The following is a 22,406-nucleotide window of genomic DNA, read 5'->3' as shown; positions in this document are numbered from 1 at the left end:
TTTTCAAAAAGGGGCAAATTTTCGACCTTTTTATTTTTCGATAAAACTGGTTACTATAGCACAATTGACATGCGCAGAACCCATTATTCGTCTCTGCGCATGTTTATTATGCAATAGTAACCATTTATGTCAAAAAATAAAAGGGTCGAAAATCGGCCATTTTTCAAAAATTTCCCTTACCGTATGTCAAAAGTAACCATATTTGACATAAATGGTTACTATAGCATAATAAACATGCGCAGAGTCGACTAATGGGTTCTGCGCATGTTAATTGTGCTATAGTAACATTTTTAGAAAATTTCCCTGTACTATAGTACAGGAATTTTTCAAAAAGGGGCAAATTTTCGACCTTTTTATTTTTCGATAAAACTGGTTACTATAGCACAATTGACATGCGCAGAACCCATTATTCGCCTCTGCTCATGTTTATTATGCTATAGTAACCATTTATGTCAAAACTGGTTACTATAGCACAATTGACATACTAATCAAAATAATATTATCTACACACGTGAAGAGCTAAAACAAGAAAATCTTTGCTTTATGCAGTTGAGTCCTTCTTTCATGACGGGCCAGTATATGAGTGCATATTGACTTATTATTAAAGTCTTATTAAATTATAATTTTGTTGGTATTATTGCTAAAGATACTGATATATCCCTAACCGTGCATGTTCTATTTAAAAAACAACAATAAACTCAACCAAATATTATTTAAAGTCAATCTTTTAATATAAAAATGCACCCATGAATAGAAATGATCTGATTGTCGACAAAGTAAGATAGGCCTCCTATCCCTATAGTATTATTGAAGTATGTCCACATTATACTAGCAACACATCTTATACAGCCATTAACAAAAACATCAGGATGATTTACACACAGCATTTTGTTTTCTATGCGCAAGCTAAATAAAACATTGGTTATTATTATTTAACATTCAGTCATTTAAATAACCTTAAAGATCAGAATATTGACTTTACTTTTTTGCATTTATAACACATAATGGCATTGTCATTCTTATTTGCTCTTGAAAATACAGAACTGTATAAGAAAAGGCATTATACAGATGGACAAACAGACATACTTACACAGACTGTTGAAATTCACATTTATCTTTATAAATAGGCTCACCAAGACTTTGCAGTTAATCATAACAATGCCATTAATAACAAATTCATATTATCATGTTATTTTACCGATCACTCTAAAAAAGACCTAGTAATATTTTTATCTCACTAAAAATAAATCTATTGAATGTTCCTAATTTGTGAGTAGTTTACATTCATTTACATATATCAGGAAGGAGAATTGGAAACATACATCCCACAAGGAAATATACATCCAATAGGGAAACATACATCCCACATTGAAATATGCATCCCATAGGTAAATATACATATCCCATATGGAAACATACATCCCACATTGAAATATACATCCCATAGGGATATATACATATCCCATATGGAAATTTACATCCCATAATGAAATATACAGTACATCCAATAGGGAAACATACATCCCACATTGAAATACGCATCCCATGGGTAAATATACATATCCCATATGGAAACATACATCACACATTGAAATATACATCCCATAATGAAATATACAGTACATCCAATAGGGAAACATACATCTCACATTGAAATACGCATCCCATAGGTAAATATACATATCCCATATGGAAACATACATCACACATTGAAATATACATATCCCATATGGAAATTTACATCCCATAATGAAATATACATCCCATATACATATACATCAAAATGTGCTTCCCATGTCAAAACATACATCCCATATTGAAACATTATAATCATTCTATTTTCATCATATTATTATTTTACCCTAAATTCATAACATTTTGTAAGATTACATTGTACCTCTCAAGACCGCAATAATATTTGGTGACTCACAAGAAACTAATTATACGAATACACTTGGATGCAAAGCTAGTGGGTGGGGTAGGGTGTGCAGTCTAACCCAGATTCAAGTTCATCTACCAAATTAATCTAAATCGGCTTCATATTAACAGAGAACCTTCTCTAAGATGTTCCTTCACAATCTTTTAGTATTTTACCTTTTGAATATCTTGCCAAGCTAAGCTTTTAATCTAAGCTACATCTTACCACCGATCACGAGTTTAATCAAACTGGCATTTATGAATAATTTTGCTTAAGTCGAAAATGCTAAGCAGTGCATATAAGCAGACAAGGGAAAAAAACAGCTTTTGTCATCGTAGGGCTTGTTTCTAGAGAAACATTTCAAAAGGTATTCTGTAAAATATTGGATAACTTTGCAGCTAAAAATTGCTCCAAGAAAACAGTTTTTTAAAACCGATATTGAATGATAAAGACCGGAATTAATTGAGGTCTTTAAAACAATTTCAGCTGGCAAGAAAATACCATTCTTTCAAAATACGGAATTTTAAATTTGTATTCTCCTGCTCAGTGGAAACAGGCCCTTAGATGTAATGTTAGATATACAGTAGTAACAATCTAGTTGGTTAGAAATATTAATAAATCTGATAAAGTTTGCTAAAAAGCAAATACCATAAATTATCTGGCGCATGGTATCAAAGAGAATATAATCTAATACTTGTCTGTCTAACAATACTACAAGCAAAAAACGTTTGATGTTTCGTGATAAAAATTTAAGTACATTTTAAGCGAACTCAAAACATTAGTGATCATTTGTATGATTTAAAAATAGTAGAATGTTGAATATTAATATCAAATTCTAGGTATTCCTAATAACGTAATTAGGGAGCATTCGCTTTGCCTAATTAGGGACAACCTAGGTCATGCAATTGTCATCTGAACCCAGAGACCAGCAAAAACTGTTGAGGTACGCATGTAGCAAGGTAGCAAGCATGTAGCAAGGTAGCATGTCCCAACTTCCCTGCATGCTTACAAACGTGACTTAAGTTGTGTTTACAGTATCAAAATAGTTTGACAAAAAAAGTGTGATGTGCCAAAATATGGTAGTAATATGCTAAAATATGGTAGTAATATGACATCGTCGTGTCCATTATGGGCACATCACATTTTTGTTGTCAAACTAGATTGATAGTGTAGAGAGAGCATTAGTTGGGTTGTTACAAATCAAAGCTTCCTATTATGTTGTGCCGTGAGAATTAAGCCTGTTTTCCTGTCGACGTTATTCGACACTATTGTTAACAATAATCGGCAATCTTCTACGTAAACATTGAAATGTTAACGATTTACAGGAAAAGGTACTCGCTATCGTTATCATTTCAACTTGACCGTTTTCAAACGATCGTCGTTGAACTGTTAACGATCAACGACAATAGCGTCAAATAACATCGACAGGAAAACAGGCTTTGAAGAGACGTGGTCAAATCATTGATTAAAAGTTATCTTTCCCTCATTCCTTTTTATCCAAACCATATACTGTATAATATGAATTGTTAAAAGAATTTATTTAATTCTGAATTACTGTACATATTACATATTTTTAATTATCCATGGTCTTTATGTAAGAACAATCAACATGGTTAGAATTACATAAAAGCAGTATTACAATTCAAAAAGTATCTGTAATATCATTTCAATTACTAATATTACAGAAAAGCAATAAATAATATTTAAGAAGCATATTTCAGTAATTGTTTTCTTTGCTGAAGATGAATTATATTCCAATATTTTGCACATTAAAGCAACAACATGTGTGTGTGGTTTTAGAATCCACAAATCCTTGCTATATGCTGCGTAAATAATTGTAGTACAATTTTACCAGAAAAAAAAAATGTCAAAATGACAAAATATACCTACAGCAGATATGTTTTATACGCAACAAAGTGTTTAGTAAATATGCATTTTACGTTGCAAATATCTAAGAATTATATTGTACTGGAAGGGGATGTGTTGATGACTTACTGTAAATGATCAAATTAACTGTGCTGCATTTAACATTTTCTGAGGTTTCTGACCGACCAAAATACTATCAGAATGCAGCCTATCAGATTGCAGTAAATGTGAATGTATGTATTTGCATATAGACAGTCTAAGGAAATTATAGTTTATACCGCCATCCCAGGATATAAGAACACAACAAATACACCTTATGTATCACCTAGCAAAAGTTTACACGCACAAACCCAGGCATCAAGAACAGAGTTTTGTTTGGTATGTGCCCCAAAGTGTGTACATTTTCCATAGACTGTATAAATACAAAATTAACACTGTAACTCATTTCAACATTTTCAAATGGCAATGACATTTACAATATGAATTCAATAGGAAAATCATTTTGGTAGTAAATTCAATATTTGTGTGTACTGTATTAATATTTGAGTACACGCCTTATTTGGGTACATCCCTTATATGACTGCATATTTAATCATTTACGGTAAGCATTGTACAGTATATACAAACAGATATTGTTATCAGAGGGTGAGGTTTTACAAAGGGAAGCATTTTAGTGTTAACTGCATTATTTATAAAACTGAATACATTCTGGTAATTCTATAATATATACATCAAGCGTCATTTCATTAGTTTAATGGGGTCTGGTGTGTCATGTGTAGTCCCATTTCATTTTACTATAACAATCATTTTCAATCTGAAATCAGCAGTGCATTAGAAAAAAATCAATTTTGTTGCGATTTCATTAAAACTATAAACAAATTAAGAAACCATTAAAAAAGAATAACCATAGAATATATATTCCTTTTTTTTGTTTAGTAATCAAATATTAATATGATGAATTGTTTCCAAATATGTGTTGTAACTTTAGATTTTAAAGTGATTCTAAAATATTACATTTATTAACTAGTTAAATCATAGTAAATAGATTGACTATGGTTAAATGTAATAATGTATGTTGTTCTTAATATGTAAACTGCATCTGTAAAGAGTGAATTCAATGATAGATTAACATCAAAGGACAGCTAGATGTAAACAAGTAGGTGTTTTGATTTCTGTCCGATTCCAGCTCAAGTATTATACATATGAAACGCCATATGTAGTGGAGCTGTAGCTTGGTGGTTAACGTGCTTGCCTTCCAATCCCAAGGTCCCGGGTGCAATCCTGACCTAGTGCAGGGTTGTAACTCATGACTCTTTCAACTCCACTCCCTAAGCCTCAAACGAGACTTAGTTTATAAGCACGATAATTTATTAAATAGTTTATCCATCCTGTAATTGGCGAGTTACTCACTGTTGGATGAGTAAAAAGAAAAAAAAAAAAAAAAAAATAATATGTGCCAAAAGATATTAAGTCCAATCGCCGTCTAGAACCTATCTAAGCCATCTGTTAAATACCAACCATGATTTGAGATTAGTAAACAAATATTATTTTAAATGCTTTGTTTCAGCACATTGCTACTCCCAATAAAAATCTTGCGGAAAATTAAAATAAAATATTTCTTTCAGAATGGAATTACACTTGCAAACAAACATACATTTCCAGCACTCTAATATTAATCTATGAGTGTTGTTAGTGAATACACAGAAAAATGATAAATTAGCTATTTTTTTTTATGAGAAATCGTTAATTCTTTGTTAGTATTAATATCAAATATACAATATGGGAAATTCATGTTTCACAATTACTTAAATACATCATAGACTTCAATGCTATTTTGGTAAAAATAAAAATAATACCTACGACTGTTATTAATTTTTTTGTTATCAAAATAAATCCAAAATCAAAACAAACATTAACTATCCCAACAAACACCCAGTAAAATGAAGTATTATACAAGGTATATATATATATATATATATATAATATTTATAAATTGTTTTCACACAAAAACTTCATTCCTTTTACATCTTGGATTCATCTAATTACACGGGTCACCGAACAGGTCAAATCTTGTAGAATTCAATCAAAAGTTTTAGAAAACTTGATAGCAAAAATATTTATCCTCCTTTTACGGATATAATTCATTCTTATTTCTGTAAATAAATTACAAGGGAATACTATTTAGTACACAAATGTTACCTGTATATACATATGTGATTTTAATTACCTCCTTCCAACAAAAACAAAATATTGAAATGGAAGAATATAGTTTTAATAATTACAATATCCTAATGTGAATTTGGATAAATAAAAATACATTTTACATATTTAATAATTGGTAATGCGTACAAGAGTGTTCTAATTAAGGAGGCACTTATTTAGGTACATAGTTCTACAATGATTATATACAGGGTATGCGCATTATTTATACTGTCATTTTTATAACCTAATGATATGTAATTACAAACAAAACATCTCCTCTTGTTGACTTGATTGCACTATTAAATAAAAAGATACGAAAAAGCAGTGATTGTTTAAAATCTCTTCAAATTTGTTAAGTTTTTATTTTTGCTGCATAACAAGAGAAACTGTTTTGTCCAAATTTGTATTTTCAAATAGCGAGGCCCGCCCTCTATCAATAATATAGCAAGTAGTACCGATTCATCTTCATATGAAATCTCTAAATAGCTAAGTACAATATAACCGAGAAAATAACAATTAAATAATTAAAAGAGGATCATTTTTATAGATATGAACACAACTAGGTTATAAAAGTGTTAACCAGGACTATCATAAGGATTTGTTCATTTATATACAGTGTGTAGTACAGTAATGAATAAACTAAAGACTGATTATTAATTAATATTTCATTCAATGTTGGACTAACATCCAAACTGACAATCAGTCACAAGTTTTTCCAAGTAAATACAATTTAGGTTGTAAAACAATACAGCTAAAAATAACTTGGGTATCACTGCATTAAATGCTTTGTTTACTTGTTACATGTTTCACTAGTGTACCACAGTTTAAAAGTTTACAATTTATTAGGACATTTGTTTATAATGGTTTGAATAAATCTGTAATGAGATATTTAATCATATCTACTGGTATTGTTTTAAGCAAACGGTAAACAATATAACATTCTGTCAATAATATAATAATCTAATTAAAATAAAATGTAAAAACGTAAAAATAACTGCTTGAATCTATTGTTAAATTCTATAAAAATTGTTTTTTTAATTATTTTATGTTCTATTTCTACGAGCAAGCTGTTCTATGATGTTTTCTCTGTCAATGTTCCACTAGATGGCTGCTGCAGTGCCGAGGTTCATCTAGATGGCTGCTCGGCTGAGATCCCAAAAGATGACTGCTTTGCTCAATACCCACTAGATGGTTGCTCTGATAAGGTCCACTAGATGGATGCTGCAGTGTAGACATTCCACTAGATGGTTGCATTGCTGACATTCCACTAGACAGCTACTCGTGTGAGGTTTCACTAGATGGTTGCACTGCTGACGTTCCACTAGACAGCTACTTATGTGAGGTTCCACTAGATGGTACACTGCTGAGATTCCACTAGAAGGCTACTCTGCAAAGGTCCCATTAATGGCAGCTCAGAATACACCACAACTAATAAACGGTTGCGTGCACACTGACAAATAATTAGCCAGCCAATTAATCAATCTTAATCACACACATAAGTACACAAAACCAGAATTGATAATGATTATCCCAGATAGTAATTATCAAACAACACAGCGTCCTCCTCCTCCTTCTCGTGGATAAACTACTCTGTTATGTCTGTATATGATTGTGGTTCTCCTTCCTGAGAATTGTGTACACATTATCAAGTTTTGATATTCGTTCCAAAAGTGGGATGATATCGAGCAATTCTGTGTCTGATACATCGTCAAACCAGGACACAACTGGGATCTGAAAAACATTAGTTAGAAATAATTAGTATGTTAAGCAGATTGCAGGACTTGAACCCAGGACAACAGAAGGTGGTCAAGCATCTTAAAACACTAATATACTGACAATAATCGCAAGACTTCACTTCATGATAAAGAAAGAGTTAGGCCTACTTTTTAATTAATTACATTAGTAATGTAAAGGATTCCAGATACCACCAGATCATGATATACAGGTAATAATGGAGGTAAAGTAAGAAAAAAATGTTGATTATCAAATCACAATATGTTTACTATTTGACTACTACAAACAAATCTAGAACATGCAATCAAACTCCATAGCTGTGGAATATTTTATCAAGTGGCTCTGACATGTTTATAAATGAGCTATAATTCAAATAGTATAAAATCTAGTATTTCTATATCCTATGTTTTGTTAATAAATTTACTGTAAAAAAAATTTTCAAAGCATATTCAATGCTTTAATATTAAAGAAGAACCCGGAACCTAATAAGTAGTTATGATTGCATTCTATAGGGCATTGTATTGCACTAATGCCAATGTAATGCAATATTTTGTGTTATTACTTGATGTTAATATTAAGTTGTTTACAGAAGTAGAAACAACCAACATTATCAATACATTATCAGGTTTCCAATAGGAAGTACTTTGATAAATCCAGGTCTGTATTGACGGCCATAAATCATTATGAATATGAAATAATCACCTATACCACAGTTTACAATGTACATGTTATAGCTCAAAACCTACTGTTCTCACCAAGTCTTAGATGAAATAATCACCTATACCCCATTTCACAATGTAAATGTTTAGTTCCAAACCTACTGTTCTCACCAAGTCTTAGATAAAATAATCACCTATACCCCATTTCACAATGTAAATGTTTAGTTCCAAACCTACTGTTCTCACCAAGTCTTAGATGAAATAATCACCTATACCCCATTTCACAATGTAAATGTTTAGTTCCAAACCTACTGTTCTCACCAAGTCTTAGATGAAATAATCACCTATACCCCATTTCACAATGTACATGTTATAGCTCAAAACCTACTGTTCTCACCAAGTCTTAGATGAAATAATCACCTATACCCCATTTCACAATGTAAATGTTTAGCTCAAAACCTACTGTTCTCACCAAGTCTTAGATGAAATAATCACCTATACCCCATTTCACAATGTACATGTTATAGCTCAAAACCTACTGTTCTCACCAAGTCTTAGATGAAATAATCACCTATACCCCATTTCACAATGTAAATGTTTAGCTCAAAACCTACTGTTCTCACCAAGTCTTAGATGAAATAATCACCTATACCCCATTTCACAATGTAAATGTTTAGCTCAAAACCTACTGTTCTCACCAAGTCTTAGATGAAATAATCACCTATACCCCATTTCACAATGTAAATGTTTAGCTCAAAACCTACTGTTCTCACCAAGTCTTAGATGAAATAATCACCTATACCCCATTTCACAATGTAAATGTTTAGCTCAAAACCTACTGTTCTCACCAAGTCTTAGATGAAATAATCACCTATACCCCATTTCACAATGTAAATGTTATGTAGTTCAACACTTATTTTTCTCACAGAGTCTTAGATTTCTTAAATACCCATTGACATACTCAGAAGCACACTTAAGTACAGGAATGTAGCTAGGGATATATAGGGGGTGTAAAATGGGGTGGGATAAACAAGAATTAAAAGAGTACACTTTCGGGTATCCAGAGGCTTCTTGGGTTGGTGCTGTGTTTAATTTAGGGAGGGTAGTTGGATGACCACTCAGCAGAATTACATCATTGGATGCCTACTAGGCTAACTTTCCTTTTAATTTTAGTAGGAAACTAGCCTAGGCATTCTGAGGTGTTCCCACATTAAATCAATTTTAAATATCTTTTTTTTAATGTTTTATTCAATTGGGAAATTACCTATACTTGATTACCACCCAGCCTTGCTTTTCACCCACCACATGCTCACATACCAAGTACCTTCCTACACATTCTGCAAAACAGCACATCTAAACCTTGCGAGGATTTCCTATTAAGTAGCATGATTACATTCAAAAGTAGGCCATAGTCAAGTATAGCATGTACTTATATCAAGTCTTCTTTTATATCAGTGGCCTGGATAGATTAATTTACCTGAAATCACTAATGATATTGAGTAATAGTACAGGGCTTCTTTCTATTAAAAGAAGTCTTAAGAACTCATAATGCTAAACTGTCTTTACACTCTATGATACCAATTTTCTATCTCACTACTGTAACCGGAGTATATCCCAGCTTTTTGTAAATTTTAAGGCCTACGGTAGACGTTGAAATTATTCAATATGGATGGATTCATTGATTTAAAACAAATGTGTTATATTCATTGAATAGAAAAAATATTTTATTCGTAGAAATATTGAATGTACTATATCTCATTAGCTAAGTTAAACATTGAATGTACTATATCTCATTAGCTAAGTTAAATATTGAATGTACTATATCTCATTAGCTAAGTTAAATATTGAATGTACTATATCTCATTAGCTAAGTTAAACATTGAATGTACTATATCTCATTAGCTAAGTTAAACATTGAATGTACTACAGTATATCTCACTAGCTAAGTTAAACATTGAATGTACTATATCTCATTAGCTAAGTTAAATTTTTTCAAAGTGAATACTAAATAGGCATCACAATTAAACTTTATAGAAAGGTCAAGGGTGAGTCAGTATTTGATCACTTCCTTTTTGTCAAAATATTACGAATTAAGAATGAGAATTTAAACTAATATTACAGGAGGTAATGATTGTTGGTTGTATTTATTTTAAAAAAAATCAGATTAGTGATATGAAAGTCCAATTTGAAACCAACTTGTAATTCTCTTTAGGCCTGTTTCTACTGAGCAAGAAATACAGATTTAAATACCATATATTTAAAGAACAGATCCACATTAAAAGAGCCAATATTGAATACAGAAATATCAAATTGATTCCGTATTGATTGTTGTTTATAAAAACGGTTACCATAGAGACATTTTTAGCTGCAACGCTAACTTTTTATAAACCGATTTTTTTTTAATGGTTCTTTTGTGATTTCTATCAATAGAATAAAAATTCATTATCATGATACAATTATTGTATAAACAAATTTCTGTTACAAATAATCATTAGAATGAAATGTTAATTTATCAATATTTTGTGGAAATTATTCAGTTTAATATTGAAAAAAGGTACATAAAGTACAATAAACTGGATCAACTATTAGACATAGCAATCAATCAGTATTCCTATATATGAAATACACATCGTTTGACTGAGTTGACTAAAAAGATGATCCCTTAAATTTCCATTATGAGAGGAATTTAAAAACAACAAAATGAATACACAGCAACATTTTAAGCACATCCCTTAAAGCATTTGACATAATTCTATGATAGCGCTTGAAAATAGAATTATTGTTTGGTTCTTCTTCCTGCACCAAATTTTGTTAATTACAAGAGAAATTATATTAAATATTTATTAAATCCTTAAAAAAATATTTAGCAAGTAGTTATAAACTATTTTGAGTTATATTAAATTTCCTAATTATTATTACCTTATATTAAACCAGAATATTTTATTATTTATTTATAAACTAAACAATAAATGTGACGTTACCACATAAATATTATAGTAGAATTTATTTCTTTTTTAAAAAAATCAAATTTATCTCAATGTAAAATTTATTCTTTCAGGAAAATCAGGAATTTCGGGCAAGTCACAAGTATTTAGGAACAGCCGAAAAATTCCTGGTTGACAGAACAGAATAAAAATATCTATGAATTGCGTTTATTGCGCAGGTGTTAAATAAATTCTAATTAAAAATAATCTTGCTTTTACTGTCGTCTTTAAAAACACTTGAAATCATCGTCACCTATTCTAACTGCTTAATTAGAAACGTAACGATGCTGTTACCTAATCCTCAACATCTACATATTCTGTGAAACATAATCTACCCTAGTCAAACTGACTGGAGCTGTTAAACGCTCGTAGATTTACCTCATCACATGACCTTTTAAAGAACGTCCAATCACAGCTTGAGAGCATTTAACTGTGGATTGCTTCTCAAGGACGTTTGTACCTGTGCCTGTGCTGATCCCTTTAAACCGCAGGGTTATTAGAATTCACTCTGGTCATTTGATAGTTATTTCTTGAATTAAGCATCTTTATTTTGTCAACACCTTAGACACGTAGCTACACAAGGCAGTTGTGTATAACGTTATCAACTGTATCAGAAATATCAATCAAATGAACGTTCTCTGTTTAAAGACTTCTATTACACTTAGTTACAGATTACTTTGCACAGATCCACAAAAATCTGGACTTTCTTGAGTACATGGTCGCTGTGTACCATCCAATGAATGTTTTTGAGTACAGTTACTATTATAAATTCTAACTTACCTTAAAATATATTTTTTTCCTTTCATATATTCTTTTTCATACTGCAAATAACTTGCCAATTACTGGATGGATAATGTATATCATGCTTTATTTGAAGTTTAGGGAGTGAAGTAGAAACAGTTACAACCCTGGTACTACATAGAGTTACAACCCTGGCTTGAACCCTGTACCTTGGAATTTGAAGGCAAGCATGTCAACCACATAGGTACAACTCCAAAACGTTGTTACCTGTCACAACAGCAACTTTGTAGGAGCTGTACTTTTTGATGATTTATACAGTAGAATTCTGTTAAAGGTCCTCTTAATACGGGTGTCAGTCCCCTGAATAGGGTTGACTGTGGTGTTAAAACATATGTTGCATTTGTTTCATGGAAAAGTGTCCCCTTAAAGGGTAGCTCGGGGTATAAAGTATTTATATAACAAGTTTGATTGGTTACTTACAGCATTATCCTGATGGAAGATATAAGAAGCAGGCGAGTTGTCAACAATCACAATTCGTTCAAGATTTCTACCCAACCTGCTTAAATCCTATACAAAAGAAAAGAAATAGATTAATGATACAAAAAGAGCTGCATATACCTAACCTCCTGCTTGATGGGTTTTGTATGCTTCGAAACAGTTTACAAACAATAGAATTATTTTACTTGTATGCGTCTACATCCTTGTGTTAATCCTTAAACTTAGAGGGGCAGCTTGATGACATGGGTCATAGTATGTCATCAGTCCTCCTCTGGACCTAAAACCCACCAAAAGTATGTCGGGGGAGGAGGGATAGAGCAAGAATGCGTACAATTAATTATCATGAAGTAGTTAGGTCGCCAGTCTTCGCAAATCGAAAGCTTCCTATTATCAAAGTGTTGGCTTTAAATCCAAGTTGTTTATGTTTAAGCTCATTTGTCCAAATGTATGAAGAAAATAAAATGATTAAAACTGTTACGTCAAAAAGTCGAGAAGAATTGTCTGGAAGAAATATTTTGTGTTTGTTGTGATTTCACTATTATTATTATGTGAGGCTCTATTTAGACAGTATGGGTTTTAAATATTTATAAGACATATCTATATATATTATAGATAAGCTGTGCTTATTATTCATTCATCATTTTATAATGCGATATCCTTGGTCTTATTGCAACATCAAGGTACATTTTGTCATTAACATGAAATATTAGTATGTCATTAACATTAGTCTGTTACTGTAAATATGTTAACAGGTTTGCATAATTGGCTGCGCTCCAATAATGTAGTTCAATCGAGAGAAAAATCTCAAGAATTATTTATGGTAATCAAAATGCATTTTCTATGCATTTTAATTGAAACATAATTAGACCTACCTTTATATAGTTGCCACGATGAAAAACGCAAGATTCCCTAAACAGCCTTGACTTAAATATGCGTGATTTGTCAAGTAAATCTGCTACGGGATCCGCATACTGCATAACAAGAAAAGAACATTGTAGTTACAGTGTATTTAATTTAATTAGCATTTTGAGTGAAAATTCAATTTGCATTTACAAAAGAAAATTGATATACTTTGTCAATTACGATATTGATTGATGGAAATGTACAGGTGTGGAATGCAAGTTGGCAGCATTTCATAAGTGTACACATTTCATAGGTATGCAAATTCAGTTCACAGGTGCTTTATGCAAATGTCTATGGCTACAAGTGAGCGAGTTGCCGAGAAGTTAAGACAGTGGAACATAGCAATAATATCGGCAAGAGTTTGAGGCTCTCACTCTCTCCATGGTTCTGGTGGTAGAACAAGTCTTCTTGAATGAGCACTATAAACCATAGGTCCAGTGTATACTGTACATCTAGTTCATGTGCACTTAAAAAACCTAGTACATCTTTTGAGACGAGTAGGTTACCCCGGTGTACTATGTCAGTAGTACTGTACATCACAGCCACTGATCACCAACTGGGCCCTCTGGGAGACCAGTCTTTTAACAAATTTGAAAAAAATCAATTGTGTCCTATAGAAACATGGTGGAGCTCACCTTTGCTAAGCTGGCAGTGAATAAAACACATTCATAGAGTTCTCCCATTCGTTGTAAAAACTCATCAACATAAGGCCTCTTAAGAACATACACCTGGTATTAAAAGAAATATACATTATTCATAAATTAGATCACTTAATGGGTAAATATCATTAGTCCTTTTTGGTGCAAATCCATGTTTTTTAAATCTTCTTTTTTTTCTCATCTAAAAATTGTTTGATAAACTACATAATTTCTAGTATGCTTATTCCTTGTTATCCATTTTTTTTTTTCATTCATTTTTTTTTGGAAAAAATAAATGATATTTTCAATTAGAAAAAAATTGAGTACTTAGACTTTAATTAAAATAGTGGTTAGTTGACACTATGATACACCTACTATACACCCACTAACATTGAATTACAAGACAAAACACACTTTAAAATTTTAAATGTAATTATCTAATGTGATAACACCTACGGATTCATTTAGAAACCACACAGATACAGTGATTTAGTTTAACTACTAAGCGTAAGAAAATTATACATCATGGGTTGTTTGTGCGTCCTAATGAATAAGGCAAAACAATAAATTAAATGGGGGTTTTTCTTCTATTCTATTTGAAAATCAAATACAATTCTTTTAATTTTCCAATACTGGTATCTCAATGGAAAAGTTTGTATTTTTCATAGTCAAAATGCATTCTATAAACTTGACAGAATGCATTCTGTAAACTTGATGGGATGCATTCTGTAAACTTGATGGGATGCATTCTGTAAACTTGACAGAATGTACACTGTAAACTTGATGGGATGCATTCTGTAAACTTGACAAAATGAATTCTGTAAACTTGATAGAATGCATTTTGTATACTCGACAGAATAATTCTGTAAACCTGACAGAATGCATTTTGTAAATTGACTGGAAAATATAAGTTTAGCCTAGGAATGTAATATTTTAACCTAATTATATATCGATTTGATTGTAAAAAAAACTAATAAAATAAGGTACACAATTATTAACAACCACTTCCAATGGGTAAATAAAAATATAATGGTGCAGTACATACCTGGTGTACTGTACCATCTATTTCTACAGGTACAACAAAATCAGCATTACTAACAGGCTGAAATAAAAACACAATTCAAAGTTAGCATGTACAGTAATGATAAAAACATCCCTTAACTGAATAATGGAACAAACCATTGAGTAACAGAGCATTGTACTACCCTACAATCATTATGGACTTTACCATTTAATTACAGGATATATACTATATCTACTTACTCACACTTATGTGATGAAAACATCAATATTATCATAATTATTACCAATATAAGCTAAAATATGTTAAAATCAATTTTTATGTATTTAGTGTTTAAAAAACATTGTTTTTTTTGTTTTTCAAATATTTGCATTTTTTAATTTAATACAATTTACATTTTTTAAATAATTTTATTGTTAAAGTGTATATTGAAAAATGTTTTCAAAATAAAATATTAAAAAAATAAAAATTTAGATTATTTTGTATCTACATTAGTCTCTATTCATGATCATCAGAAAAAAGAAGAAAAAACACCAATAATTGTTTCAAATAAAACCAACTAATACAGTTAGTGTAGTGTACTTTAAGGTCTAGACACGGACATACAGAAAGCAAGCAAAATGACGTTATTGAGTACTTTGACTAAAGATCTGTTTTAAACTAATAAATAATGTCTAAAACAGTAAAGAAACTATCATTTACAGTTATACAGGAATTAATAAATAGAGTATGGGAACATACAGCTCAATAAACAAATCAAATTTACACACAAAATAAATCACAAAACTAACAATAGTTGAAATAACAACTCGTATTATTTCAAAAAGCAGACAAGTATGATTTATTTAGCATGATTTTTGGAATTCAGTCAATGTTTAATTTATTTGTTTTGACTCAATTAGCTGCCAATTGTGCTGGAGTCATTTTAGTAAAACTGAAGACCTCAGAAGGGACATCTCTACCATAGAATTGGCTCTGTGACTTTTACCTACAGTAGCTAACGGTTAGAATTCCAAGGCCATGAAAAGCAGGTAAATGAGGGCGCTACATTAAGCGCTATATAAATCCAGGATATTATTATTGCCAAAAGTATGTTTTAAACAATAATTAAATTACCAAAAATATATACAGTAGGACGAACACTCGGAGAACATGGCGAACTTAAAAGGGAAAGCAGAGTCTCATGAGTGATAGCAATCACGCCATCTTTTTTTGGCTATGTAAAACTATCTCAATAAGATTTACTCGGAAAGTGGGACGTCATAAAAACTTACTGCGCGACTTGGTAAGTTTTAGGGAAAAGTTACTGGGCTGATCGCATAGCAGTCATCATGGAAAAGTCTTACAAAAGTTCAAGCTTTTACAGTAAATGTTTCTAGCATTCCAACATGCTTTTCGATTGTTGAGTGTGTACTTTTTTACCAACCAAAAAATTATTTATTACAATATTTATTTATGGTGGCCTATCATTTACAGTATTTAGAGCATTGATAAAGCATTCAAATAAGAAAACATTATGCAATATTGTATACAATGATAAATATCAAAATAATTCGTAAAAATAAATTATGCCCCGCTGACGAACTGTGCAATAATAATAAAAAATTGTTTAACTTTCTAAAAGACTGTAATAGTAGCAACTAAAATTACCACAACCGGATAAATACACGAGAAAACCATGGATGGGGTCAAACCATTTATTGTAAAGGGGTCACTTATAGTTCCTTGAAGGTGTGCCAAGTACAGCTCTGCGAATATGTATATCAATATGATACGCTTCAGTGCACAAATGGTATTTTGTTATTATATTTCTAGATGAGATAAATTTTAGATAGAATAAATATTAATTCTTTGTAGAATAATGTCCAAATTAAGTTGCGCAATAATTGTGAAATCTCAAATTACGCTAATTATTAGGTTTGTGCATTTTTTACAGTTTCCGTTGTTTGGTGTTGTGTCGTGAAATCAATAGTATAAAAAGCAAGCTTTGTTAAGATTATTTATCTAGAATTTAAAAGTTTGCCACAACTTACCTTAAATGAGCTATGTACCAATGTTTCATCCAAGTCAATTACTATACAATTTTTATGCATATCTTGAGGTTTCACCTGTGGTAGTAAGTATCTATTTGGTACCTGAAATACACACAAAAACACCAATTAAGCACATAGTACGAGCAAGTATACCACATTGATATATTTACAATTTTCCTGTTAAAATTAAAAGCATGCGTTGAATTACAAAACCAAATTGCAAATTGAAAAGAATCGTATAATTAACAAATAGAATCTTGCTTCAAGTTAAAAAAATTGTTAGAAAAATGGTGAATCGGTGAGCATAAAAACTATAATATTAAGAGAAAGGTTTTACAAAATAAAATCCAAGTGAAAATTGTTTTTTTCTTAATTAAATTATTGGTTATTATTTTCCATTACAAACAAAAACAGTTGGAAATAATGATTTTTTTTAAATGATTAAAAACATCCAATGGGTGGTTCAACGACAAACAACAACTCATAGTGATTATTGAATTATGACCTCCGCGTAAAAACATTTTAGATCTTTAGGACAATCAGTCAGTCATATACAAAGAAAATCAAAAGAATTACTTTTAAAGGAATCGCTATGCAAAAATCAAAATCATGCCATCATTAAAAACCATTTAATTACTATTTAAGTACTATATTAATAATGAGAGAGAGTTCATAATTGTAAACCAATTGCTTTCCATGAACAAAAATGTAATCATGACATTCTGTACCCATTACGGTCCAGTGGTTTCTTTGAAAAGCTCAAGATATTGCATGAAAAATGTCTTTAAAACCATGATTGACAATTACACCATGACGTTGGGAAAGTCCCTTTGTACAAATAAAAATATCATATAACCTTCATATTACATTTAACAATAAAATAAAAAATCCAAGGAACAATTGTTCTTTTAGATTCTATAGCAACTATGTTTGAATAGTGCTCTTAGATCTATAGACATTATAACTGTGTTTACTAATGTAGAGTGGTACTTAATTGATAATGACCTCTTTCTAGAGTTCAAATGATCCAATCAATGAACTTATCTTTATTAGCTCATTTACACAATAATCATGTCATTTATCTCATAATGATTGAAAACTATTAAATAATACGTTGATGAATCATTTAAAAACTATCTGTAAAATCTTTGAATTGCAGAAATGGAAACATAGTACAGTAATACTATTTTCTGATTAAAACACATAGCGTAGCGCCACATAAATATGTACAGTAATTTAGCAAATGAAAGGCAATGACATTGAAGAACGTTGGGAATTCCTAGGGCGTGACATGCGTTACGAGTATGACGCCACCAAGGCCCTGTTGTTTTTCTCTAAAGGCTAGAGTGTTGCTTTGTAATTAATACTTGCTGTGTGCTGTAAGATAATGCCAAGTCTCATCATTAGTCTCCAAGCATCAAATGTTTTTTGGCATGATAATTGGATGTTTTAAAAATTAAATTATCAAATTTATAAATCTTATTTCATCAATTTTAAATACTAAATGTATGTAATAATACACATCAATATTACCCACAATGCAGTTGAAATATGAGGCAAATTATCTTTATTTTAAGTTGCAGCTATAATGATTGTTACAATAACATTTATATCATCAATTAATTGTTGTTTATTTGTTGATTACTTTTTAATAAGGTATTGAAACTTTCCAAATATAATTAAAATTGATCAATTACACATTTCTTGCTATTAGAACAGCGATGTGTTTCAATTCTATAAAACGATCAAAGTTAGTTGAAAACATGAGAACCACATACAGCTGATCAAATAATTATCGGTAAAGTTCTCCAAATAATTTTGGTCCAAACTCAAGTAAGTGAAATGATGGTAGTACGTTGGGGTGTGCACATTTGAGGGCGTGGTTGATGGATTAGTCCATTAAGGTAGAGGGGTGCTCTAGGAACTTTTTTAATCAAAGCCCTCCATCTGGAGAGCACAGTATACTGTCTGTTTAAACCAGTTATTCTAAGCACGGACTATACTACAAAATGCAAATAATGTAATAACAGTGTGTTGGATTTTAAAATATGTAGGTCACAAATATAAGAAACTGACTGGTTGAGATGTAACTAAAAAAGAACAGTCACTTATTGTTAAACTATGAATTACGCTCGCTAAAAACAATTGTCTAAGACATTCATTCATACAAATTTATCTATTTTGACAGGCGAAAGTAAGAAGTTAAAATTGAAACGGCATGAATAGATAAATATTAAATGGAGTCTTCTATTAGTAAATGATTAAATGTCAAGAAATTCACTGGGGAGAGAGTGATAAATATATGCGATATGGAGGTATGGGTGAGGAACACATGTTGTACACTGATAACTGTCTTACAAACAAACTCTAGGGAGTTTTGGATTTCAACATTTCCCATCATGCATCTTTGAAACTATCTACCTTTTCGAGAGGTTTACAATACGCAAGTTTGTAAACGTTTTTCACTGATGAAATGCCAATATTATGGATACAAATTTAAATTTTACATTGTTAGGAGTTGAATAAGGTTTTAAACTGTATATTGAAGGAATGGTATATCTTCGCAACAGAAACCGGTTTAAAAAAAAAACAAAAAAAAACACCAATTTCAAATAAAGTTTTAAAACCTCCAATTCATCCAGGTCTCAATTTCCAGATTTGTTTTATAAAAGAGAAATTGTTATTTGAAACGCAATGACGGTTTCAGACTGCGTGTTGTGAGTAATAATAAAAAAATTCACCACCGAAAATGGAAAAAACGGATTTAATTCAAATAAACATACAGTACAGTATGACGTCTTTTGATATCAATACCAAACTGCCAAAACTGGTTTAGAATATGTTTTTTTTTGTGTTTTTTTTATAGTTTTTTTGTTAGTACAGTCGACTCCGCCTAAGTCGAATCTAACGGGACCGGTATAAAAATTCGAGTTACGCGAACTTCGACTTACAGATTTGCCAAAAAAATGCTAGGCCTAGGTTCACTCACTAGCTGCGCTATGGCTAGGCCTGTCGCGATCGCGGCCCACGCGATGAGCCTTCTTGAATTGAATTTTCTTAGCTAGCTAGCTAGGCCTAATAAATGCTAAGCCTCTTTATCGACAATGATAAACTGTATTTTTCCGAAACAATACAAAAACGTATAATAAATACATTTCGGTTCTTATTCGAAATCGGTATCTATTGTTTATTGCCATCTGTCTAGCACAAAATAGGTACCCACAAAACGCCGCTCAAGTTCTCAACTCTGAAACAACTCATACACTATACACTAGCGCGAGTTGTAGGACGCCGCCTATACTATACAACCTGCTTGAGAGAACCGATATGGTCCCACATTTTCCCCTCTGTTGTTTGTTTATCGAATTACGTACGTTTCATCGGCTTTTTTAACGCGTTGTTGCCGCGTAATTTGTGACTTCGACTTATACGATATAAATCACTAAAGAATGTGTGTATTCGGACCGCAAAAAGACGTCGACTTAGACGAATTTCGACTTAGAAAAATTCGACTTAGAAATAAAAATTACACAGTAATGTATAGGAAAGAATTGGGACTTTCCTAAAAATTCGACTTTCGCGATTTTTCGACTTACGCGAATTCGACTTAGGCGGAGTCGACTGTACTATTAAATACACAGACACACATACTGTCATTCTCCTCAATGGCTAATTCTTACAGTACATGAAATACAAAGGAACAAGAACATACAATTTCTGTGTACAGGTGTTTTTACATTAATACTTTTGATACATTTTTTGTGCCAATACCACATGCATTTTAGAAAATCAATTTAAATAGGTTATAAAAACTACGATTTATTATTTTATAATTTGTTTGGCCGTCACTTTATCTAGTTGCATGCAGATTTCATAGCATGCTCAAACCTATATAAATTATTAAAATATCATCATCTATCATCATCATCATCCGTTACGCTATTCGTCTTGGGTAGAAATTGCGTACGCTAATCGTTTCCATGACTCTTTTTCGGTGGTCTGATGGTCTGTCGTTAAATTTGCGATCGATGTATTTGCTTTTTTGAGTTCTTTATTTATGTTTCCTATCCAGGTAGTTTTTGTTCTGCCAACTGGTCTTTCAACTTTTCGAATGGATTCTGTCAACGCTAATTTGGCTGGAGTGTCCATCGGAAGCCTTAGCATATGTATTTGTTAAAAACATTTGATTCCTGCATGCAAATTCTAAAAGGTGTTCTCCATTGCTGTTTAGTTCCCCCTTTCCAAATTTTCCTATATTTTGTGGGTATACGTTGTAGACTGTTCCCGTCTTTGCATTATAGTCTCCTAATATCACTAGAATATCTCTCTTATTTACACAGTTTGTTATATTTTGTAGGTCTTCATAAAAAGTTCTTCTTCGATCCGGGTGTTGCTCGCTTACTTTAAGGGTATTGGCGTACGCGCATATTACAACCATTTTATTATCATACGATTTATTTTCTTGTTTTGTAGTTAACATGCATATTCTGTCGCATATTAAAATATGGGAAATCAGATATTTATATAGTGCACGATGTACTGTACTATAGTATATAAAGGCAAATGAATGTAAGCAATGATGGTGTACTATAACAGTGGAAGTAAAAATCAACAAAATTATAATTTGTACATTACAGTACTTAATTACATACAGTACATTATTATTTTTTGTTTATTTCTTTTTATTTTATTTAAGAATCATCAAACAGCAACCAAAGTTACCCATAACAGGACAATAATAATAACACAATAATATCCATAATATTTAATAATATACTTAAAACTTGAAATGTGCATTTTAAAGACTTGTTTATAAAAGAAAATATCTGTCATTGTGTTTTATAGCTCTTTTATTATTGAACTTTTTTAAAATTTATAAATTTTACACAAAAAAAATGCTTTGTTCATAAATTCATTATAATTATCAAATATTTAATTGTAACGTCTACTGTAATAATAACAATATTCTGGTAATATTTTGAAGAAGTAGTGAAGTTTATTAACTGAATCAAATGGAATTTATACTATGTAACAGAAACTACACCGAGAGCTGAGCAGCGTACACAGCGCAAATACATCAAATATCAAGGGGTCAAACAAGGTCAAGCTGATGGGAATAAGATGGTTAGTTGATTGTTGTTATTCAGACATAACTATTGAGTTTTCTTCATTTAATATCACAACTATGCAGCAGAGATTAAAAATCAAT

General features: G+C 31.2%; 1 protein-coding gene across 2 annotated transcripts in view; it reads right to left on the bottom strand.

Moving 5' to 3' along the window:
* Positions 1-707: 707 nt before the first annotated feature.
* The window catches only part of LOC140040028 (carboxy-terminal domain RNA polymerase II polypeptide A small phosphatase 1-like), a 37,903-nt gene continuing 16,204 nt past the window's right edge, over positions 708-22,406 (bottom strand). For both annotated transcript variants that reach the window (XM_072085651.1, XM_072085652.1), the window contains 6 exons: positions 17,198-17,299; positions 15,189-15,245; positions 14,141-14,233; positions 13,475-13,573; positions 12,585-12,671; positions 708-7,717 (listed from right to left, as the gene is read on the bottom strand). In XM_072085651.1, the coding sequence (XP_071941752.1) occupies positions 7,580-7,717; positions 12,585-12,671; positions 13,475-13,573; positions 14,141-14,233; positions 15,189-15,245; positions 17,198-17,299 (576 nt within the window). In that variant the 3' untranslated portion in view covers positions 708-7,579. The remainder of the gene's footprint in view (positions 7,718-12,584; positions 12,672-13,474; positions 13,574-14,140; positions 14,234-15,188; positions 15,246-17,197; positions 17,300-22,406) is intronic.

Source organism: Antedon mediterranea, chromosome 2 (assembly GCF_964355755.1).
Source record: "Antedon mediterranea chromosome 2, ecAntMedi1.1, whole genome shotgun sequence".
NCBI classification, from domain to species: domain Eukaryota; kingdom Metazoa; phylum Echinodermata; class Crinoidea; order Comatulida; family Antedonidae; genus Antedon; species Antedon mediterranea.
Note: the sequence above shows the minus strand (reverse complement) of the source record. Positions and strands in the feature narration are given on the sequence as shown.